This window comes from Misgurnus anguillicaudatus, chromosome 22 (genome assembly GCF_027580225.2).
Source record: "Misgurnus anguillicaudatus chromosome 22, ASM2758022v2, whole genome shotgun sequence".
NCBI classification, from domain to species: Eukaryota; Metazoa; Chordata; class Actinopteri; order Cypriniformes; family Cobitidae; genus Misgurnus; species Misgurnus anguillicaudatus.
In genome coordinates, this window is record NC_073358.2 from 51,636,100 (window position 1) to 51,662,063 (window position 25,964).

Here is a 25,964-nt window from a genome sequence, read left to right on the forward strand (position 1 = left end):
GAAAAATAAAAAATGTGCACTTTTAAACCACAACTTCTCATCTTCCTCCAGTCGTGTGACACGCCAGCGCGACCTCCCGTAATTTCGTAATGATGTCGAAATGTCACGTGTTACATATATGAAACACACATTTGCGGACCATTTTAAACAATAAACTGACACAAAGACATTCATTATTATCACTCAACATACAACAACGTCTGAACGGTCCTCTTTCTCCACACTTGTAAACATTGGGGGCGTAGTTTCGATTAGTCATCCGTGACCTCTTGACGTGATGACGTATTGCGTGAGGTCGCGCTGCCACATCACAGGACCGGAGATAGACTAGACGAGAAGTTGTGGTTTAAAAGTGCATATTCTTTATTTCTATTCTTGTCAAAAATGACAATCGTTTTGCTAGATAAGACCCTTATGTCTCGTTTGGGATCATTTTGAGTTCTTTGAAACTCCACTGAAACTGCATTAAAACTGCAATATTAAACTGCATTAAAACTGTTACGTGTTGGGGTCCATTAAAGTTCATTAAAACGAGAAAAATCCTGGAATGTTTTCCTAAAAAAAACACAATTTGTTCTCGACTGAGCAAAGAAAGACATCAGCATTTTGGATGACATGGTGGTGAGTAAATTATCTGGATTTTTCTTTCAAAATATGGACTAATCCTTTAAAAAAACTGAAACCGGAAGTAAAGTTCGGGATAAAGCTTATCGTGTGACCGCACGTGCGTCAGATGAAACTGTGCCTTTACATTCGGGTCCAGTCGGGTTAAAAAGATTGCCACTAGTTCGGGTCAGACTCGGGTCTAATTTTCTCAGGTTTGTCTCGGGATGGGTCTTTCTTTTTAGTTATTTATGCATGTCGGGTTCGGGTATAAAGTGATTTGGGTCATTTTGTATCGGGTACATTTCTTTGGACCCAAGAAGACCTCTAGTCTGCATCTTCAGGAGACCAAAATTGGGCGTTCAAAAAAGAACCATGAGTTGAATCAACCCAGCAGTTGGGTCATTTTAACCCAGCAGTGTTTATTTAGCTAGATATTTATAACAAATATGTCAGTTTCCCTTCATGCTGTTGTCTTTTTCACCTTCTCCAGTCTTATTTTTGCTGAAAGGTGATGGATTATGAATATATGTCCTCTTGCTTTTTTGAAATGTGAGGATTTTTGTAACGTGTAAACTCATATTAATGTGTTTTAGGCTCATTTACTGATAAGTGTTGATAATAAAAAATAATAATTAGGCGTGTTTTGGGCTTGGTCTTGTAGCTATGGTTTGGCAACACTGGCTGAAAGTTCAAGATGTTTGGTCAGACATTGGATAAGGCCAACACACACCCAATGATGATGCAGAAATTCATTTATTAAGTTTTAAAAGTCTATAGGCTACTACAGAAGCAGCGAGTGTGAAAAGACGAACAACGATCATCATCGCTACTGCATAACGGAGCGAGCCGAGAGACGTCCTGCGTTGTGAATTGGAGCAGTGTTACAAAGTGTTTGCATGAATATGAGTATACAGTAGCTTTAATATAACCTTTCTTACCATTATTAAGCTTATTTAGCTAGACTTATTATGGACTGCTCATTAGATGCGTTTACTTCATTATTTAATTCATAATGGGGGTTTTTGACATCCATCCTGCTTCCTTAAATCTTTGTTATTTCAGTTATTATATTGCTGAAAATTATTTAACATGGAATTATTGGCCTAAGAATAAAAGAAAGTAGCAAATGTAATGTCTATTTATTTTCTTATATCCTAAATCTGGTTGCTTTGTTTTTTTACAAAAAATTATACATTTAATTCAATTCAATTTAATTGTATTTATATAGCGCTTTTCACAATTGTTCAATTGTTTCAAAGCAGCTTTACATTAATAGATGCAAGAGAAAACACAAAAAACCATGGACAACATAAGGAGCAGAATACAGCGTCTAATATTAAACCGTACTAGCGAGCGTAGTAATAATGTAACATATAGAAGAGGGTTCAAAGTTAAGCCAATGTCAGCTGACTCCTAGGAGAAAAAAAAACTCCTGGCTTTTTTAGTTAGGAGGGAAAAGTCCTAGGGGGGAAAACCCTTAAGAAAGAGCCAGACATAGCTTATTCTATAGAGGATATGGGAATTAAACATTTTAAATAACTGTTTAATAATTATTAAAAAAAATAAAATGCGGGCAGCCGTGGTCGATGGTCAGACATCAGCTGAGCATCATGTTAAAGAAAGGCCTGTAGATCAGTGGTGTGATGGCAATTCATTGCATAACTGTAAAAAAATCTTTCTGCACTTATATTTTTAAGTTTAATTAACTTGGATTTACAAGTGATGAGTTGCTGTAACTTAATAAATCAAGAAAACTAATTTCTTGTCAAGATAGTTGAAATGACTTGTAAATTCAAGTTGATTAAGTTGATTAAACTTAGAAATGTGCAAAAAGAAAAAAAATGCTGCATGCAAGTTTAATGAAATTGGTTCTGCAAGTCAACTGAACATTTAAGTTTTTGACTAGTATATAGTTGGCATAACTTAAAAACAGAAATTATTTAACCTAATTTGTTAAGTTGGCATAAAACAAACATTTTTTAAAGTGAACTTTCAGTTTTCCTAGGCTTGTTGTATTTACATATCATGTGTTATCTTTGTAATGGTTTTGAATGCATGTGTTTATTTATATTTATATCTGTATATGTACAACATAAGATCGTTCATTCTTTGAAATGTGTAACAGTTGTCGCATTTAGCGATTATTTGTGCTGCTATGCTTGCTTCTGCTACTTGAACACGTGTCAAATTATAATATTTATGAAATTTATCATCAAATTACTATTAAAGCTCCTTTTTACTGTTTTATTGTTTTCTAGATGAGTGCCTCCAAACCCCAGATGAGGTAAATCTAGCTCAAGATAATACAAGCACATCTAATTATATGTGTTTCAAAAATATTAAAACTCAAAAAAGTCTAAAAGTAATATTTTAAAATTACATGAATTGTATTCAAATATAGCTTATTTGTCAAATATCAATAGTAATATAATAATCGCTCCTGCAGCGGCGACGTGAGAATCGGACATTCTCTGAATAAACATGAGGAAGAGTTTGTAAACAGAAGATTAAAAACTGTTCAACAAAGTCTGAAAAAGCTTGGGATAGACTGCACACTGGTAAAACAATACATTCAGTCACATCTATTCTTATACTTTATACATCTGACTATATACACTATACTAACAAATTGAAGACAAAACTTAAGAGTGCTTGCTTTCTTGTGAAATGTTGTCATTAACGCTTTTGGTTTTAAGTGTATGAAAGTTGTACATGGGTTTTAGGATAATGTGCCAAAAATCGCACTACTGGGTTCTGGAGGAGGAGAACGAGCCATGCTGGGTTTACTGGGATGTCTGGATAAACTTGAAAAAATAGGTCTACTGGACTGCATCCTTTATCTGAGTGGAGTCTCTGGATCAACCTGGTACACACACACACACACACACACACACACACACACACACACACACACACACACGCGCGCGCGCATTCTGGTTTACATGTTTTGTGTGGACATTCCATAGACGTAATGCATTTTATACCGTACAAACTGTATATTCTATTCCCCCATTCCCTAACCCTAACCATCACAGAAACCCTTCTAGTACTTCACATTTTCAAGAAACATCATTTTGCTTGATTTATAAGCTTGTTTCCTCATAGGGACATCAAAATGTCCCCACGAGGTCACAAAATACTGGTATTCCTATCTTTGTGGGGACAATTGGTCCCCACAACGTGATAATTACCAGGTACACACACACACACACACACACACACACACACACAGAAATGAGATGACTATGAGATCAACTATAATCAGTCTCTTTATCTTATGAAGGTGCATGACATCTTTATATCAGGAGCCAAACTGGTCCACTAAAGTCAACTCAGTGAAGGAGAAGATCCTTCAGACACATAAAGGTTCTGATGTAGGCTGGCGTGATACACTTTACAAACTAAAGAAATATTACGATGAGAAAGGCATGCTCAGCTTAACTGATGTTTGGGCAGTGATAATCATCACTTTATTCGTGAAAGAGGTAATAAATCCCTTCATAATATACAGTATGATCTTTATGCAAGATATTGTCACTTTTAGTCTTAAAAGTCACAAAATCCTAGGTTGTTTCAACCATACTCTGTCAGTATTAAAGGTGCCAAAGAATGCATTGAAATAATCTGTTCAATTGTTCTCTGATATCTACACAGAAGGGTTGTGGCTTTTTTAAGTGCAAATAATGTCCAGAGATGGTTTTACATTCCATTGAGATCCATTTATAATCCTAGGATTTGCTTTTAAATCAAATGGTCTATTACAGTTTTTTTACAGACAATAGGACACATTTCTCAATACTTAGGTCACATTTGCAAAACTCTTCACACAGTTCTCCTAACCAACTTTCCGCTTGGCAAAGCAGTTCATTTTACATTCAAAATGCACTACAACTAACAAAACACTTTATTCAGGTCTCAGATCAAATCATTCTTTCACAACACTAGCAAAGGTTGACAGCTGACAAACACACTTTGTAACCCACAAAACAATGACCTAAAAACACTAACAACATGTAGCATTATACAATGTTTCTTGTGTAAAACAAGGACACATCTCTGTTTATAATTTACTGCAATATATGTTACTGGAATGAATCAGACATGATGCAGAATTCATCAATATTTTATGTAGAGTAATTCCAAAATACAAGAATTTGAATACACACCATCCACTGATACAGATACAATAATAATGCTAATCTACTCGGTCTTCTCCATTTGGCCAATTGTTTTATAGCATTTTATTTTAAGATTTTAAATATATTTCATTCAAATATTTCTATAGAAATGTAGCAAATTGCTGTCTTATTCAGTTTTGTATTATGTTATTGTTTTCAACATAAGTTTTACAGTTTCTTAACAGTATGTAAGCATGTGCAAAAAGAGTTTTGGCATTTGTTGTGTCTGAGAAAAGATTTCATGAAATTTGAGAGATGTAGTCATTGAATGCATTTTGTGCCAAATCAATGATAATTGATCCTCAGTTTAGCCCACATAGACTTCTGTTGTGCTCACTGTGTGAAGAGCAGTGTTGGGTAAGTTACTTAAAAAAAGTAATCCACTACAAATTACTAATTACTACTTTAAAATTGTAATTTGATTCCATTACTGATTACTACATGCAAAAAGTAATCTAATTACTAATTACTTTACTTTTAAGTTACTTTGACAACATCAAATGTAAAAAAGCTACAAAGTGAAACGGTCAGAAACAAGGACGGATGAACCCAAACGCAGGCGATGACGGGGGTGAACAGAAAACACTTTATTATAACACAGACAAAACAAGAGCCCACGTGGGGGCAGAACAAACACGGAATACTCACAGATGACTTATGCTGCCTTCACGTGCTATGGGAAAGATGATATTTTACATTTGTGAACTGGTATTAACCAGCGTGTTGTGTTCAAGCGCATTTACCATTTGTTAACTAGAATTTACCAGTTTGCTGCATTCAAGTGCATTTTCCATTTGTGAACTGGTATTTACCATTGCTTTTGTTGTCATTCAACCATTCACGACGTTGCTGCTGCTCTCCGCCATTTTGAAAAGGTCAAAGGTAATCTCATCTCGGCAACTGGGGCATCAAAATATTTTACGAGTTGCCCAGTGGAAAATACCACATGAGGGGTGTTCATGTGCATTTTCCAAGTGGGATTTTGGTATTTACCATAATTACGATAGCACGTGAAGGCAGCATTAAACTAGACTTGACTATGATTCTAACACTAGACAGAATCACACAGTAACAGTACAAAATGAACGAGCACAGGACTAAGAACACAATGGCATTAAATATGAAAAACTAAACAGGATAAGGAGAAAACAAGTGAGGGTAATGAACTAATGATTAAACTTTTAACAGGGAGAAGAAGGGGGCGGAGACAAGAGACGAGACAACGAAGGTCATATTTAACTGCTTAAAGCTATTTTGGTGTGATTTGCCCTCTCCTTAAATTACTGGTCATAATGATGAATAAATATTTGTAGCTTTTATAATAAGTTACACATGTTTAACATTTCTCATTAAACATTCTACATCTATCTATCTATCTATCTATCTATCTATCTATCTATCTATCTATCTATCTATCTATCTATCTATCTATCTATCTATCTATCTATCTATCTATCTATCTATCTATCTATCTATCTACACTCATTCGCGGTCGCGGAGACAGAAACTAGAGTTTTAACACGTCATCGGATTCGCGAGGGCTTTTTGGTCAAGTTAAAGAATGTTAATATTCATGTTAGTTCGTTAAATATAACAAAGTTGTTTTGGTAATTGTTTAAATAAACATATGATTAATTAATGCAGTGCAGGCATTGAGCTCATGATTAAATAACATAGTTAAATAATGTTAACAAATAAAACCTTATTGTACATTATAGTAATTTAAAAACACACCTGTACAATCGCTTCTGGCAGACCAGATGTCATCGCGCAAAGCCCACTTTGGACATGTATTGTCTGTATTCCACTTGAATGATCAACCACCGCTCACACAGCATCCATTTGCTTGCGTCGCTCGTTAACTGACGCTGCGCGCATGCTCGTTAACTGACACTGCGCGCATGCTCGTTAACAGACGTTGCTGAGCAACGGCAAAACGTCATTTTAAAATACATTTTAATTCATTTTTCAACGCTTAATTTGTAACGCTAGTAACGTAATTTTGTTGTCATTGGTAGCTGTAATCAAATTACATACATTTAAAATGTAAAGCGTTACGTTACTGCCTTATCAGGAAAAGTAATTAGAGTACAGTAATGCGTTACACAGTAACGCGTTATACCCAACTCTGGTGAAGAGTTTTGCAAAAGTGACCTGAGACTTGAGAGAGGTGTCCTAGCGTCTGTAAAAAAATGTAAATGAACCAAGAAAATGTTTATACTTGACCCTATAATGGCTTAAAACAACCCAGCATTTTAAATTGAAACAACCCAGCACAGGTTAAATTACAACCCAGCGGATTGGGTTCGTCCCTTTTTGACCAAACACTAGGTTGAAAATAATTTTTTGAGTGTAGACTATAATTTGTTTACATTCAAAAGGTATTATTACTTCTCAGAAAGCAACGCAAAGGTATTAAAGAAAACTTCACTTCTCTTCAGATAAACGAACACAAAGTTTCAGAGCAGCAGGTTGGACATGACAAAGACCCGTTTCCCATCTATAATGTGATTGACAAGGGATGTAGACAGCAGAATGATGGAGGTAGGTGTGTGTGTGTGTGTGTGTGTGTGTGTGTGTGTGTGTGTGTGTGTGTGTGTGCGTGCGTGCGTGCGTGCGTGCGTGCGTGCGTGCGTGCGTGCCTGCGTGCGTGCGTGCGTGCGTGTGTGTGTACCTGATAATTATCACGTTGTGGGGACCAATTGTCCCCACAAAGATAGGAATACCAGTGTTTTTGTGACCTTGTGGGGACATTTTGATGTGTCATGTTTTAAATGAATGAGTTGTCTGTCTGCAGATCCTTGGTTTGAGATCACCCCATATGAAGCAGGTTATTCCGTCATCGGAGCGTTTGTGGACGTCTCCAAATTTGGCAGCAATTTTCAAGCCGGCCGCAAGATTAAACATCTGCCTGTAATGGACATGCTTTACCTGCAATGTAAGGACCAGCTCTATGCATGTGGCTGTTGTGTTTTAAAAAAAAGTTAAACGTAAAGCTGCTTCATTGTTTCAAGATTATTTATGACACACACAAGTATACAAACAACATCTGGCCAACTCTGGATAGACTGCAAACTATTTATAAGATACTGTAACATAAAACTAAAATATAATATAATATAATAATAATATAATAAACTAAATATTAACTTAAATATTAACAATTGGGTGTGTCAATTTTAAATGCAAATGAGCTGATGAAATGATTAAAACACAGATTGCCATATAGGTGGTTTGTTAAAATTGAAACTCACTTGAGCTGTCAATTATATTTTTTTCTATATACATTTTTTGCCATTGGCAAAATAAATCGTTGGTTACATAGGTAACCGTGGTTCTATTTCCTTGGCTACAGACCGCCAGATGGACCGAGTGGAAGACGAATATAAAATCTGTCACGAGGGTCTAACAGCATGCAACACCCTTAAATATGGTTACTTGAGGCTGTTTACACTTGGCACCAACATGCGTTTTCGTCGATCGGATAACAAGTGGACGCCGTTAATGCCAGGTGTAAACAGTGTTCAAAACGTTTTGAGCTCGTCCACTTTCGACCACTTTCAACCACATCCAGAGGTGGTCGAAACCACTTTCGATCGGATCGCTTTGGAGTTGCGGAACGCACATGTGGTTGAATGCTGTTGAACAGCCACATGCGACCGCCTTCTCTCCGCCCATTTATCTAATCTGAGGTATTAAACACAAGTTTTACGTCTTTTTTTACTTCTGGCGTGAACATTCGGTGAACAGCGCTATTTTTAGCCTTTCATTGATAAAACTAAGCGGCTGATCTCCGTAGTTTCGTTTTGAAAGCGTGTGATAGTTGTGCGATCCTTTTTCATCAATTGCGCTGACAATTCAAAGAAAGCTCGTACATACTCATGTACAAAACACTGTGCAGCATGTTAACTTGCTAAACAAGCAGTGGACTCCGACATAATATTAGTTTGCGTCCATATTAACTCATCATTACTCCCGCTCGCGTTTTAATGACAGCAGAGAGACTCGCCCACCGTCTCACAGACCACCCCTCATAGTATTCAGCACAGAAGCGGTCGAAAGTGGACAAAAGAGACGGATTTAAATACCAGGTGTAAACGTAATATGTCTCTCTCATCCACTTGTGATCCGATCGATGAAAACACATCTTAATACCAAGTGTAAACAGCCCTTGATTACCTGAATGACTTTTGTATAGGTAATGAAATAGCAACAAAAATAAACGGTATATCCATCCTGGTCTGTAAGTTGTTCTGCATAGAATCGTCTACCAAACATTATAAATGTAAATGACAATTAAACAACCAAACCACAGAAGCATGAGATTCTTTAATTTTTTTCTTAATATCTCAGTTTCAATGATTATCTCCAGATGAAACAATTTTAAGACTGGCTTCCTCGCCCAGCACTGCTATTGCGCAATTATTTGGAACATCAACCACATTAAGTCTGTAGAATCGGGAAAACGTGGACGGTGAGGCCCTAGTTGCAGCTCCGCAAATATCTGCGAGCTGCACTCCCCGCAAAGCCGCCCAAGATTTTGCCACAGAGCGTGTGGAATGACATTTCACTGGATCGGGCAGAATTCTGTGAGCGGAGGCATAAGAGCACGTAATGACTTCCATTATCTAATGAGCCAGTCTTCCTTTTCAAAATAACTGGTCAGTAGTTCTCAAAGAAGCCGTCCTGTCCACATAAAGACACAGAGATCTCACAGGACAAAGCTCCTGATTCATTCCCCTGTCAGAGTGAAATGCCGGCACTGTAGTATCAGAGGTGTGTTAGCGAAATTACTCAACAACACCTTTGGTAAAAAAGCTGGATTCGGCCACAACATCACTTTTGTGTCTTCTGGACCCCATTTTAAACATTCCACCGAGAGTCCGTGTAACTCACTCACACATTTTGCCGATGAAATGGCCAACAAAAAAGCGTTTTTTAAAGAAAGCCATTTAATATCAGCTGTAGACAGTGGTTCACATGGCAAGGTACAAAGACTTTCTAGGACAATATTACGATCCCATTGCGGAATCATAATTCTACAAGGGGGGTTTAGTTGGTTAACACCTCTTCAAAAAGCAACCACTAATTTATGCGTCCCGACACAAATACCGTCTATGAGACCTCTGTGCGCTGATAATGCTGCCACATAAACCTTTATTGTGAAGTATGACCGACCCAACGTTAACAAGGTTTGCAAAAATGTCAGAATATTGATTATAGTGCATGACTGGGAACTTATTTGATTTTCGCCACACCACTTCAAAAACATTTTCCACCTGTTCTGATACAGCGCTCTAGTCGGTGGTGCCCAAGCGTTTTTAATAGAGTCCCTGACCCCTTGAGAACAGACCAAAAGGCTGGGGTGGCCCCAACAGCCAAACGCACAACTTCAAAGTCTGAGGTTGGTCGTGCTGTAGTTTGCCATTCACCTGTGTCAAAAGATCTGGGCTGCAAGGCAACCGGACTGGAGGACCCGATGAAACCACAGTCTGCTCGGCCAACACGGGGCTATTAATAATAGCGGTTGGCTCGTTATACGAATGCGACTGAGAACTAACCAAATCAGGGGAAATGGGGTAAATGCATATAGGAGACCACTCAGCCAATTGTGGGCTAATGCATCCTGTCCTAGAGACTCCGTTTCCCTCCTCAGAGAGAAAAACTTTGGATAGACGACTGACTGTCGGCAAACAGATCCACCACTGCCGTGCCGTATGTGTTCCAGATTAACGGAATTATTTCTGGGTGGAGTTGCCATTCTCCTGACAGCGGAATACTCCGTGACAGAGCGTCCGCTACCATGTTTATCTGCCCCGGAATGTGAACTACCCTCAATGCGGCTAGATGTATATCTGCCCATAACCAGAGCTTGTGCACAGCCTGTAGCAGCTTCAGTGATATTGTGCCCCCCTGGTAATTTATATTGAATACTGCTGACATATTGTCTGACCGTATTAACACATGTTCGTGGATCAGCTGATTCTGAAAATATCGTAGCGTTAGGAACATAGAAAGGAATTTGGGGGGAGAAGCTCCGTTTTCAGCATAGATAATTGATATGCTGAAAACGGAGCTTCTACCCCCAAACTCCTTTGACTCCTATCTGCTTCCATAATCCTCCCCACCCCTGCTGACTCGCATCTGTGGTAACAATTACCCTCTTCGCCAGGGGTGGACCCATAGGAACCCTGCGAAGAAGGAACTCCATGCTGTGCCAAGGCTGTAGTGCCCATCGCGCAGTGTGCGTCACTCTCACTAGTGTGTACTTCTGAATTTTTACTGACAGGTGGTCTTAGGTGCAGCATACCCAACCTGATCACAGGTGCCGCTGCAGCCAGCATGCCCACTAGTTGTAACAAGGTTGGATATCTCGTCACCAGTATGCCTAGTGTCATCCCGGTTATTAGGCAAAAAAAATTGTGCTCTTATCTTTGTAAGAGACGCCGTAACTGGCATAACTGGCATTTGGCCCGATTGACTACAAACCCCATATTCACAACATGATTCAACAGTTGTTGCAAGTTGTCTGTCAATTTTGAAGGGTTCTCTGCGCACAACAGCTAATCGTCTAGGTATGGAAGCATGCAAATGCCCCTTTGTTGCAAGGGTGCAAGAGCGGCCTGAATGACTAAGGATAGCCCGAATGGGAGCACCTTGAATTAGAATGTCTTCGCTTCGAACCGGAATCGCAGGAAAAAGTCTTATTTAGATTCCTCAAATCCTTTTTGGAATGACAAAGTAAACGGAGAAAAACCCCTGTGTTGCCGCAGGTGGTTTTACTTCTTTGATCGCGTCTTTCACCAGTAATGTTTGAATTTCTGTGCAAAGAATTTTGTGCTTTTCTGGGCTTGTCATGATTGAAAGACGAATCCCAGTGTTCGCGAGAGGCCGGCGACAAAACTGTATGTTGTAACCTTGTGAAAGTGTATTTAGAAACCATTGATTTGTTGTTATTGAATGCCAAAAACGGATTTGTGAAACTGAAAACCTGTTCGTCGCCGCCGGCCTCAACGATTCAACGCTGCCTGCGAGAGGATTTGTATTTTTTTAAACCGATCTTCCGAGAGCAGCGAGTCTGTTGCTGCCACGGAGACAAGGTCAATATCATCCAAGGAGACTGTATAATCAGGTTGTGGAAGGCACGGGGCTTCAGACTCCCCCCTACCCAATTCAAAACTCTCAGAGGCTGTCTGGGGTTGTAATTTAGACAAAAACACCTGGATTTTCCCCATACCATCAGCCAACTCATCTACTCTATGCACAAGATCCTTCTTGGCTTCTTTTTTCTTTTGCCGATGCGGAGCAGAGGCCGATGCTTTTAGTTTTACAGCCCCCTCCTTAATCATTTTAAATGCTGCGAGTCAAACGCATCTTACTTCTAGAGGCATCACGCTGCAATGCATGCATGGATCCTCCAGCGCCTCTGTAAGATGATCAATGCTGAGACAGTTCAGGCATTGGTCATGAGGATCCTCAAGCTCCATGCTCTATTGACAAGACGAGCATTGCGCGGACAAACTCATGTTAAATGTAGGTAACTGGAAACACCACTACCTCTGTCAATAAACAATTTAAGGTCAATCAATTCCTACGGGCGGTTTGGAAAAAACACTCTCACCCTCTAAAGTAATTGTGTAATTATGCAGGATACAGCTTGCGGAACTTTGTCCTAGAAAGCTGCACTGCCACCGCTGCAGGTTCTCAAAATAGACGAGAAGACGAAAGAACAAGTGATGACGTGTAGGGAGCTATTTATAGTCAGGCCTGTCATTAAGGTCACCAGGTGACAGATGTTATATTGGGTTCTCGATTAGAAGAGGAAGGTGAAGGTATCCACTCAGTCCATCTGGCGGTCTGTAGCCAAAGAAATAGAACTGATTTATTAGTTGTTTATTGTCATCTTGTGTTTTTGTAGCTCTGTGTGGCAGTGCTATTGCTGATGGAGAAATCGACATTCAATACGCAAAGAAAATGATTGAAGGTACCAGCTGCTGGCTTTACCCCATCTAAGAAAACATTTCATGTCTATTTATTAACTATATATTCAATTTGGTTGTTCTTGGATTTTAACAGGTGTAAGGTTTTATTCTGTGTTCTGGTTGTGTCTTGTGTATTTTTGTTATTTGAACTTTTATTTTGATACTCTGCTCTGTTCTGACTTTTATTTTGAAATTCATCATGCCATGTCACAGTTCACACTTCCTGTCTGTTTGTATAAAGCCACTTCCTGTACACCTGTTCTGGGCTGATTATTACATCGCCACATCCTGTTTGTATATCGGCCTGTGTTCTGTTTGATCTGTTTCTCTGTTACCTTCGCCTGTGTTTTTGACCTGTGCCTGTTTCTGGATTTCAATTGTTACTCTGCCTGCCCTGAACCCTAGCCTGTATTTGGATTTATGGTTATTGGATATAGTGATGGGAGAAACGAAGCTTTTCGAAGCTTCGAATCAATTGAACCAATTGCTTCGAAAATTGATTCAGTTTTTCGAAGCAGTTCGAAACACCACACACACTGGTGACCCCTGCTGGTCAAAATAGTGTAAAGCAGATATGGCCAAACATTTTACACTTTTTTTTACAAAATAATAGCAAGATTTTTATGAAAATATGTTTAAAAAAATTATTTAACTTAATAAAGACATAGTTAAAAGTGTATTATGTGTTTTTAGTTTTATTTAGGGCAAACAAATGATTAAATCTAACTACCCTTTTAATTATGCACATTTTTGTCATTAAATCTGTCTATAAACAATAAATAGACAAAATGGCAGTGTTATTAGTCAGAAGGATGAATGTTTTATGAACTTTTATAATAAAACTGACCCGAGTTCACTGAAACATTCTAGACACTGGTCATATGATCAACTCCCCCTAGTGGTGAACCATCGGATTTTCGAAACGTTTCGAAACAGTTATGACGTAATGAAGCCTCGTTTGCTAAAATCACGTGACTTCGGCCAGTTTGAAACAAGCTCCAAACCACTGATTCGAAACAAAAGATTCGTAAATGTTTCGAAGCCTCATGAAGCAGTGCTTCGAAAACGACCATCACTAATTGGATATACCCTGTTTGGATTTGTTTGCTGGCCCTTATTGGGATTTTACAATAAAACACCTTTTGCATATGTATTCACATCTTAATCATTTTCTTTAAAGAATACATTACAACAGTGCCCATGCCAAGTCAAGAAAAAAAAGAAGATGAGGTGGATGGAAAGTTGGAAGGTAAATTACGAGTATCCACATATTTCTTATTTTATGATCACTTTTCTAATGCTTCACAATTTTGCACAACAATGATCCTCACAACAACTTTTTTTCTTCAGAAGATAGCACGTCTCCAACAATAGAAGAAGTCCACCAACTGTTCTTGGATCTGGTGGAAATGAATATCTCTGCATTGAAAGGTGAAGACACTTCTCCTTATGAAGAAGCCATCAAAGCAAAGCTATCAGGTAAGCAAATGCTTTGAGTTCGTTGTCACACTTTTTCATCACACATTTTTTAAGCTCATACGGTGCAGACACAAACCAAGAACAAACAAAGCAACACAAATATCAAGTGTAGTAATTAAATTCATTGTTAATTTATTTCAAAGCATTCGTCAGAGAAGAAATGTAAAGTATTGTATGTCTTCTCTTATTAACAGAACTTCAGCTGGACTTTGAAATAGATGAAACAGACGGTTTATTGGAATCATTTATGAGCAACACTGTGGCTGCATTTGAAAGTTTGAAGTCCACAATTCAGTCTACGAGTATGTTGAAGTGTCTCTACAATCACTTTAATCTTCCAGACAGATAAATATCTTTGATGAACCTAAAAATAAATGAAGGGACTTTGATTTTGATGAGTGTATTTGTGTTTTGTTAACATAAGTTTCTTTGAACGTTTTTTGGTCTGTGACTGACTGGATCTGGGGCAGAAAGTACAATTTTCTTTACCAAGTGAAAGGTGAGAATAGACCGGGTGTTATTTCAGTTTGTTAATTATTAAAATCCATTGAACACTGACCGTATACTGTTGTTGATAGATGATGCAGTGCCAACCGTTCTTCAGAGCAGTGAGCAAAGAGATTATGAAGATGCTGGTATATTGAACAACTCACCTTACATCTCAGTGCTGAGACAGGAGAGAGACGTTGACCTCATCATTTCCCTGGATTTCAGTGATGAAGATTCTTTTGAGGTATCATAAAGCTCAATTAAAATGATAAAATGTATCATCTTCCTCATGCTCTTCCTCCTCGTCCATCTCATCTTCCTCATACTCTTTCTCCTCATCCATCTCATCTTCCTCATACTCTTCCACCTAATCCATCTCATCGTCCTCAAACTCTTCCTTCTCATCCATCTCATCTTCCTCATACTCTTCCTCCTCATCCATGTCATCTTCCTCATCTTTCCCATACTCTTCCTCCTCATCCATCTCATCTTCCTCATACTCTTCCTCCTCATCCATCACATCTTCCTCATACTCTTCCTTCTTATCCATCTCATCTTCCTCATACTCTTCCTCCTCATCCATCACATCTTCCTCATTTTCGTCCTTCTCATCCACCACATCTTCCTCCTACTCTTCCTCCTCATCTATCTCATCTTTCTCATGCTCTTCCCACTCATTGTTAATATAAACACACAACACCTGTACACTTTAAGCTGGTCTGTATAATGAGAAACATCTCCTCTGGTCTTGCAATGAAGGTCATGTGGTTTAAAATGAGATTGAGAGTAAATAATGACTATATGACTTCTTCCTCTCAGCATCACGTGATAATGTCATATTCTTCAATTACAGACAGTAAAGACAGCTGCTGAAATGTGCAGGGAACAAAAAATCCCTTTCCCTAAAGTTGATATACCACATGTGGATTACCCAGAGGACTTTTATGTGTTTGAAGGCCATGAGAAAGTACCGACCGTGATCCACATCCCTCTCTTCAACACGGTCAACTGTGGAAGTGAGTTTTAATCTCTTTTGGTTGTTCTGAAGTCCTGAATGAAACTGTGTTGTGATTTCATTGTGGTTCTGTTTTTGCAGATAAAGTTAAGGAGTGGAAAAAGAGATATACCACAATGCAACTTCCTTTCGGTCCTGATATGATTGATCCTCTTCTGGATGTCGCTGGCAAAAACATCACAAACAACAAAGAGAAACTGCTGGATGAGATTATAAAGTGCATTGGGGTGAAATCAGCTAAGCATTAGAATGATTACATTTAATACTTTGAATATACTCTAAATACTATACAAAAACGTAATAATGAAAAGCGCAGAGTGAACAAACAGTTCTGTTTTCATTGTCTGATGCATTTGATTGTCATGATATAATCTGTCATGATCATCAGCTGTTTTTGAAACAATCGTTCGATGTTCGTTAGTGAGAAAAAAGCTTTTATCTTCCAATAGCGATTATAGGCTGATATATTGGTGCATCCCTAATTTAAAAGTTACACTTCAGGTCTGTTTGATATGTTAAAAAATATTTTGCTTCTGCTGAAATCAATTAATTTTTTTTAAAATAGCGAACAAAAAAGTTTTTGTGGACACTCTTAACAATAAAAAAAGACTAAACAAAAAACATATTAGGAATAAATGAAGAGTTTGGTTCCAAAACTCTTTTTTTTTGTAAAAACATGTTTATTATTATGTTATCATGTTTTTATTGTTTTTTATTGTGCTACTTTGTGCTTTTTTATTTGTGAAGCTTAAATCAAAACAAACTAAATGCAGTTTAATTGATATTAATAGAAATACACAAAGATTTTTGAAAAATGTAAAAAGCAAAGTTATCTGTTTTTTTATTTGGCATGAATTCATAAAACTTTGTGCTTTACTGAAGAAAGGAGGTCATACATCTGGGATTACATGAGAATGAGAACCAATGAGATTTGAAGTTATTGTAGTTTTGCTAAATAAACTCTTGTATTGTTTGACAAGAGTCATTTGGATTAGTTTTGGATTAGTTAGTGTGTGTGCTTTTGGTAGTTTCAACATTTTGACAAACTAGCTATAGGCTATGTATGTCATTATTATATCATTTTGACTATATAAAGAATGACAATTTAAGTTTCTGATCGTGTTTTAACAATTTACTAAAATTAAGATTTTAATTCAAGTAAAATAACAAAATAATGCTTCTTTTTTTACAGTTAAATAAGAAAAAATACCAAAGAAAAATGCATGAGACTTAAGTGTTTTTAAATAAAACATTTTGGGGCGTTTTTTCCGACAGTGATTAGACTAAAATTAAAGAGCTGCCCAAACGGCAAACAACTTGCAGTGATCACATCAGTACCCTTTGTTTTGCCTCAAAATGCACAAAAGTAATTTTTTAATTTTAAACATGTTTCTTTAAACTAGTTATATTTCTTAAATAAACTAAGGCCTAGTCCTGGCTTAAGCTAATTCCTGTCTGGGAAACCACCCCTTTAAATTTATATTATCTTAAGATTGTGTTGAAAATGTGTTGCTTTGCTTCTATTGAAATAAAATAAAATCTTTTTTCAAACTGAAACAAAGTTTCATTTGCTTATTACAAAACAAATCCATTGGATGCCGTTTAGACAGGTGTGAAGAATATTAATTACCAATTCATGCATATTAATTAACCTCTCAACTGAACAAACGTAAAGGTATGGTATTACCTTTTTAAGTAATTGAAATCCAATTATTATGATCTACTTGCATTACATTAAATATTTATTTTTTGCTACATCACAATTTTCTACAAATCATTTATATTTGTCCAAGAACTATTTGAAAATCTAGAATCAGAGGGTGCAAAATTTTGAGGAAATCTTTTATAAAGTTGTTGCAAAGGACTTTATTTGGACATTTAATAGTGAAAAATACATTTCTGATATACTTCAAGAAATTTACCAGGCATGAAAACGGGTCAAGGGTGAAAAAGGTGAGAAGGGTGCTGGAGGGGCGACATGGCCTCTGATGGGGCCGCGAGGTTGGGGAACTCCCCAAGAATAAATATTACGGCCTCATTAGGGGGGGACATGCTGTAATTTAACTTGTTTATTCTTTAGGCATGTGATTGGCCACGGACAAAAAAAAGAAGGAAGGAACCCAACATCCCAGCAGAAACAAAATACAACATGAGCAAGAAATACATCATGACAATTTTTCAATTATTTCATTCTCAGAACAGGAACATTAGCAACGTGTGGTTGAAGTTTGTTTTTAAAAAAGTTCCAGCTTGAATGGGGAAAACAGAGTGTTTGTAATTAACATTTTATTATTATGTGTCACTATTGCTTTGTTAGAGATCTCTTGGTATGTCATGATTGTGTGTAACATCTGTGTCTAAACACGGATGTTTGACTTTTTAATAGACTAAAAACATTTAACAATTAATAAAGATCCAACACTCAACATAATATAACTGTAATATAATGTTAGAAAAATACAAAGTTAGTGATAAGGACTTACCAGCCGCGATTAGGATTCTGTTGCACGCTTACTGTGTTGTTTACGGTAATTTTGGCAAGTTGCATTTGAAAGGTCAAACACTTAACAAACAATGTTTTTTTACCATTGTGATGTTTTCAAAGATTTTTATTTAAAGTTATTTGTTATATATGTATACAATTTCAAGTGAAATGACATTCAACTCTGCAAAATATAAGATGAAACTGAAAAATATGAAAAATTAAGTATAACATAAAGTTAAATATAAGTATAATATAGATGGTTTCAGCAGTAACAACATAAACAAATAGCTTTCGTGGAACAATATTTATCATTTCAATAAATATTTACATCCAAAGAATAAAACTTCAAGTAATGTGAGAGGTATAGAAAGCAATGTCACAGATGAGTACATTAAGATACAACTTGTTGTATATTTTGGCATTGGCATTATTGTCATCTTGTGTTTTTGTAGCTCTGTGTGACAGTTGTATTGCTGATGGAGATTATAACTAGCAATACGTATGGGAAAAGATTAAAGGTAGCAGCTTCTGGCTTTACTACATCTGTACTGAAGAAAACATTTCATGACAGTTTATTACCCTAAATTTGATTGCTTTTGATTTTTTACAGAGCTTTTTTACAGATCACATTTTTGATCGAAAATTAAAGATTTTTGAGACAAAGCAGAATGGTAAAGCTTATTTTTCTTATTTTTCATCTGTCATTTGTGGCTCTTTACTAATTCTTCATAATCGTGCACAGTTTAAACACATGCACCAGTCATTAAGACAATTTCACAGATTACATCACACTGAAAAAATGATTTATTCAATTTACTATTTTTTTTACAGTTTTTTACGATTGCTATGACACATTTTTCAATAATTTTAACAACTTTTCAAAACTCTTAACACAGTTAGCACTACATCCACACGTGTAAGCGATACTATTAACACATTTCTTGTTGCTTTAACACAAAATATATATAATTAACACAAATTTAAAATGCTTTAAGTCTTTTACACACAAGCTCAAAAAAAAAAGACCAAAACAATACATTTTTAATGTCAAATTTACAATATGAACTGATATGACATCCAACTCTGCAAAATACATGCATGGAACTAAACATCCCTTTTCCTGAAGTTAATATACCGCCTGCAGATAACCCAGAGGACTTTTATGTGTTTGAAGGCCATGAGAAAGTACCGACCGTGATCCACATCCCTCTCTTCAACACGGTCAACTGTGGAGGTGAGTTTTGAGATCATTCAGTTGTTCTGAAGTCCTGAATGAAACTGGGTTGTGATTTCAGTGTGGTTTTTGTTTCTGCAGATGACATTGAGGAGTGGAGAAAGAAATATCACACAATTCAACTTCCTTACAGTCCTGATAAGATTGATCCTCTTCTGGAAGTCGCTGGCAAAAACATCACAAACAACAAAGAGAAACTGCTGAGAGAGATTAAAAAGTGCATTGTGAGGAAATCAGCTGAGCATTAACATGATTACATTTACTGTGACTGGACACCCGAATAGTGACAGTCTGAATATATAATCATCATTTTATAATCTTTTCTGTCTTTATTGTCAGCATATTTTCCATTATAAGATGTGGACTTTGAAAGACGTGTGAAAGATGTTTGATCAAGAGTTTGCTTCCTAGATTATAAAATCTTTGGGAATCTACAAAATGTGTTGCTGTGCTTATTGAAATAATTTTTGTTTTTTATTTAAACTGTTTAAGTTGCTTATTATAAAACAAATCCAGTGTTGGATGCAGTGGCGGCTCATGAATGCTCAACTGAGGGGCGCTAATTCAAAATAAGTGTTCGGGGTGTCGTGTGTTGCTTGTGTTTTCAAAATATGTGTTTGTTGCATCATGTGTTTTGCCTGCTGCACACGCATCAAAACCATTTATGATAAAAAGACGCTCACGTTCACAAAGTGGGTCACCCGTGCTGCTATACGTGCTGAAACTTTAAGATATCAGACATTTGATAATGCCAACACCACACCCGATGATGATGCAGAAATGTCATTTCATTGCTGTTGAAATGAAAGCTATAGGAAAATGAACTTGAACAGTATGACACCTTCTGAAATGAGACTAAAGAGCCTAGAAGCAGTATAGACGGTTTCAGCAGTAACAACATAAACAAACTGCTTTTGTGGAAAACACGTAACTTCCGGTAAACTTCGATAAGAATAATAACAACAAAGTCCTTTTAAAGTAGTTTATTTATATAACAAGCAAAATAAACAACACATAGATTACCTAAGTAACCAAAACATTTGTTATTTTCAATGATGTATTTGTTCAAGAGTTCAGTTTAGCAACTACTCAGATCAATAAACAAACAGAAACCGGAAGTAAAGTTCTGAGCAGACGTGCAATCGCGTGATCGCACATGAGTGTCTATAAAAACAGCTAAATTTCTAAAATGAGTTTAAATTTCATGTAGAAAAGACGTCCACAATGACTACGTTTGGACTACAATAAGGCCTTATACAGAGGTCCAGTTAACGTCAGTTCTGGATGTTTAGCAGACGATGTAAAAAACAAGGTCTGCACCTTCAGGAGACCAAAATTGGGCGTTCAAAAAAGACGTGCAAAAGACGTTGTTTCGATGTCACTTTGCATTGTTTTAATCTAGTTGATGAAATTCATATTTCTACCTAAACAAATATATCTCAGGAAATTAGTAGAACTTGAATATAAAATATTAACTATTATTACTACTAACTAAATATCTTAAACAAACACTCTGGGTTGTTTTTAATCCAGGGTTGGGTCACTATTGGACAGAACACACTGCTGGGTTCTGTCCAATAGATACATTTATAACAAATATGTCAGTTTCCCTTTGGTGCTGTTGTTTTTTTCACCTTCTCCAGTCTTGTTTTTGCTCAAAGGTGATGGATTATGAATATATATGTCCTCTTGCTTTTTTGGAAAGTTTTTTGGAACTCAAGTTTTTTTCAATTTCTGAGTTGGGTGTGTAAGTCACCAAGACCAACTTTATATTATTTAAATCACTGTCTTGTTACCTAAAACATCATTTTGAAACATGTCAGCAACTCCTAGTAACTGATAGCTGCGATTGAAAACATTTTTACAAAGCGGGTTTAGTTGTCACACAGTGTTACAACTAAGCCTCCAGTATCCAATGATAATGAAATGAAAACAATGTAAATACTGTTCATTAAAATTATAACTGTTAATACAATATCAGGGGAAATAACTCACAACTTATCTTTTTTTGTCTTAATTGTGCAGCCCTTTAAAAAAATATATTTATATGCATTGATGTATAATACAAGGATGGTTAGATGAACGATCACGAATGGATGAATGTGTGGATATCTATCTATTATAGGCAGATACAACATCAACTTTTAGTATATATTTAGTATATTTGTCTTTTAACCAAATTTTCTAGCAGGTGTTACAACAAACCCTTTGTTTGTTACAATTAACCACACCTATGGGGTAAGTTGTAACGTTTGCACTTCTGGCACTTTCGATGTAATTGAATGATAACAGCAGGTCCCACAAAAAACTTTAAGTGTTCATTTATAGCAGAGATGTGTGTGTTGATATTTTTTGAATGATAGAGCCAAAGCCAAAAAGCATTAGGTTGTGCCCCAATCTCCCCTCCTGATAAGTGTTGAGAATAATAAATAATAATAAGGCTTGTTTAGAGCTATGGTTTGGCAACACTGGCTGAAACTTCAAGATGTTTGGTCAGACATTGGATAAGGCCAACACCACACCCAATGGTTTCAAAAGTCTATAGGCTACTACAGAAGCAGCGAGTGTTAAAAGACAAACAACGATCATCATCGCTCCTGCATAACGGAGCGAGGTCAGAGACGCCGTGCGTTGTGAATTGGAGCAGTGTTATAAAGTGTTTCCATGAATATGAGTATACAGTAGCTTTAAATATAACCTTTCTTACCATTATTAAGCTTATTTAGCTAGACTTTGTCACGCTTAAATCCGTGTCATGTTTTATTTCTGTTCTGATCGTTGTCACCTGGACATTCATTGATTAATCACCTGATTCATTCCACCTGTTTGTCATCAGTCTGTGTATTTATACCTGTGTTTGTGCAATACTGACTGCCGGTTCATTGTCATTGCTACCTCGTCTGTTCCCTGTATTGGATGTTCCTGTGTTCACTGTATGCACCGTGTTATCCCTCGTGTTATCCCTCGTGTTTTATCATTAAATGTTATTTATTTTCGAACTTTGCGTTTGCGTCCTGTCTCTCCTACCGTGTCATGACAGAATGAACCGGCCATTCAAGGACGCAGCAAGTTCACGGAGGGCGGCTCCCCCAGGAGTTTCGTCGAGGGGGAGTAGTGACATCGGGGTTCATTCCCCATCAGCCCCGATGTCTCTTGGGGACCACCGTGAGCGATCGCTCGCTCCTGCGGGCCTGCGGGAGGAGGATCGGCCCAGGCGGTCCCCCAACGGTTGAGTCGTCGTCGACGGTCCCTCGGAGGACCACCGTCCCGCTCGTAGGGGGATCCGGAACAGACCACGCCCGATCATTTCCCCGGGGTGGCTACCGAGTGAGGGTCTCCATTTCCACGAGGGGACGGGAGATGATTTCCGGGGGGGCACCTCATCGTCGACGATTCCCAGAAGGGGGGTAATTCGTCTGCCTCGGTTCTCGGAGCGATCGCTCCGGTTCTCCTGCCGTTGTCAGTAGTGCTGTGTTCAAAATATCGATACGACGATACATCGTCATGTACGTCTGATGATGCGCGCATCGATACAGTACCTTCCGTATCGATTCAGATGCACTTTTTAAAGTAACGTGACCAATCGCTGCTGATGCGTGATCCATATGGAAAGGACGCATGTGTACGCCCGCGGAGTACGTAGAGTTAAAGGTAGCGGGTTATACTTTCACTTTACGTGTCTGTCTCGCTGGCGCACGTGTCTGCGAGCCGCGTTCTCTCTCTCTCTCTCTCTCTCTCTCTCTCTCTCTCTCTCACGCGTATTTAAAATCAGTGAGTTCAGTATGAAAGCGCAGATATCTTAGCCTATACTTATTAGTTGCTCTCTTATAAAACAGTACTAACGCATTAGAGAAGAAACACGACAAAGATTTGCATGTGAAAAGTGTACATCTGGAGAAGAGATACAGAGCTACTTCAAACTATAGCTGTCACATTAATAATCTGATTTCTACTAAATAGTATTAAGTCTGACTGCATGTTTACACATATATTCATAGATATAGAATAATGAAATGAGAGACACAAATATAATGCCTAGAGTAAGACACTTTTTCTTAAGTTAAGTATTAACTCTGAGATTTTAAGAATTTCTATGAGTTACCCCAAAAGCTAATAAATGAATGGCAAAAAGACAACTGTTACAACACTGCTTATTCAATGTACAATAAACAATAATAGTAATAATGTTACTAAATTCTGAACAAAAATGTAATTCAAAATAGTCTTGTATCGTGATGCACATCGTATCGGGGCCCTTGTATCGGGATACGTATCGTATCTGGAAATTGTTGGCAATACACAGCCCTAGTTGTCAGGCCCACCGTCCTGTTGGTTTCGTCCCGGCGGCTGCCGGCTTCGCCAGGGTCCCCAAGCCCTCCACCCCTCCCTTGGACTCTCGCTACCAGACTTTGTTTTTGTTTTGTGTTTATGTGAGTGTCTGGTAGCCACTCGTAGAGGGAGGGGTTATGTCACGGTTAAATCCGTGTCATGTTTTATTTCTGTTCTGATCGTTGTCACCTGGACATTCATTGATTAATCACCTGATTCATTCCACCTGTTTGTCATTAGTCTGTGTATTTATACCTGTGTTTGTGCAATACTGACTGCCGGTTCATTGTCATTGCTACCTCGTCTGTTCCCTGTATTGGATGTTCCTGTGTTCACTGTATGCACCGTGTTATCCCTCGTGTTATCCCTCGTGTTTTATCATTAAATGTTATTTATTTTCGAACTTTGCGTTTGCGTCCTGTCTCTCCTACCGTGTCATGACAGACTTATTATGGACTGCTCATTAGATGCGTTTACCTCATTATTTAATTCATGGGGTTTTTGACATCTATCATTATTTCAGTTATTATACTGCTGAGAGGCTGAAAATTATTTAATGTGGAATTACTGGCCTAAGGAAATAGAAAGTAACGAATTTAATGTCTATTTATTACCTTATATTTTAAATCTGGGTGCTTTGTTTGTTTTTTACAGAATTATACATTCAATTCAATTCAATTGTATTTATATAGCACTTTTTACAATTGTTTAATTGTTTCAAAACAGCTTTTACATTAATAGATGCAAGAGAAAACACAGAAAAATCCATTGAAAACATAAGCAGCAGAATACAGCGTCTAATATTAAACCATACTAGCGAGCGTAGTAATAATGTAACATATAGAAGAGGGTGCAAAGTTAAGCCAATGTCAGCTGACTCCTAGGAGAAAAAACTCCCGGCTTTTTTAGTTAGGAGGGAAAAACCCTTGAGAAAGAGCCAGACATAGCTGATTCTATAGATGATATATTATATAATATGTACAGTTGTATACAATTATGGGAATTAAAACATTTAAAATAATTATATATAATAATATATATATATATATACCGTGGTCGACGGTCAGACATCAGCTGGGCATCATGTTAAAGAAAGGCCTGTAGATCAGTGGTGTGATGACAATTCATTGCCATAACTGTAAAAAATCTGTTTGCACTTATATTTTTAAGTTTAATTAACTGGGATTTACAAGTGATGAGTTGCTGTAACTTAATAAATCAAGTAAACTCATTTTCTGTCAAGATAGTTGAAATGACTTGTATTTTCAAGTTGATTAAGTTGATTAAACTTAGAAATGTGCAAAAAGAAAAAAATGCTGCATGCAAGTTTAATGAAATTGGTTCTGCAAGTCAACTGAACATTTAAGTTTTTGACTAGTATAGTTGGCATAACTTAAAAACAGAAATTATTTAACCTAATTTGTTAAGTTGGCATAAAACACATTTTTTTTTACAGTGAACTTTTAGATTCACTAGGCTTGTTGTATTTACATATCATGTGTTATCTTTGTAATGGTTTTGAATTCATGTGTATATTTATATTTATGTCTGTATCTGTATAACTGTATAAGGTGGTTCATTCTTTGAAATGTGTAACAGTTGTCGCATTTAACGATTATTTGTGCTGCTATGCTTGCTTCTGCTACTTGAACATGTGTCAAATTATAATATTTATGACATGTATGAATATCAAATTACTATTAAAGCTCCTTTTTACTGTTTTATTGTTTTCCAGATGAGTGCCTCCAAACTCCAGATGAGGTAAATCCAGCTCAAGATAATACAAGCACATCATCTGATTATGTGTGTTGCAAAAATATTAAAACTTAAAAAAGTGTAAAAGTAATCTTTTAAAATTACATGAATTGTATTCAAATATAGCTGATGTGTCAAATATCAATAGTAATATAATAATCGCTCCTGCAGCGGTGAGGTGAGAATCGGACATTCTCTGAATAAACACGAGGAAGAGTTTGTAACCAGAAGATTAAAAACTGTTCAACAAAGTCTGAAAAAGCTTGGGATAGACTGCACGCTGGTAAAACAATACATTCAGTCACATCTAGTCTTATACTTTATATATCTGACTATATTTACTATACTAACAAATTGAAGACAAAACTTAAGAGCAGGCCCGGCGCCACGAGGGGCAAAAGGGGGCATTGCC

At 37.1% G+C, this 25,964-nt stretch overlaps 1 protein-coding gene across 1 annotated transcript in view; it reads left to right on the top strand.

Annotated features, from left to right (window-relative positions):
- The first annotated feature begins 1,306 nt into the window (after positions 1–1,306).
- Positions 1,307–25,964, top strand: part of LOC129439539 (cytosolic phospholipase A2 gamma-like) — a 38,952-nt gene continuing 14,294 nt past the window's right edge. Inside the window, exons 1-10 of the mRNA XM_073860805.1 lie at positions 1,307–1,508; positions 2,865–2,890; positions 3,053–3,164; positions 3,330–3,472; positions 3,890–4,091; positions 7,226–7,328; positions 7,582–7,722; positions 12,703–12,768; positions 13,947–14,015; positions 14,117–14,245. Coding sequence (XP_073716906.1) covers positions 1,503–1,508; positions 2,865–2,890; positions 3,053–3,164; positions 3,330–3,472; positions 3,890–4,091; positions 7,226–7,328; positions 7,582–7,722; positions 12,703–12,768; positions 13,947–14,015; positions 14,117–14,245 — 997 coding nt within the window. The 5' untranslated portion in view covers positions 1,307–1,502. The remainder of the gene's footprint in view (positions 1,509–2,864; positions 2,891–3,052; positions 3,165–3,329; positions 3,473–3,889; positions 4,092–7,225; positions 7,329–7,581; positions 7,723–12,702; positions 12,769–13,946; positions 14,016–14,116; positions 14,246–25,964) is intronic.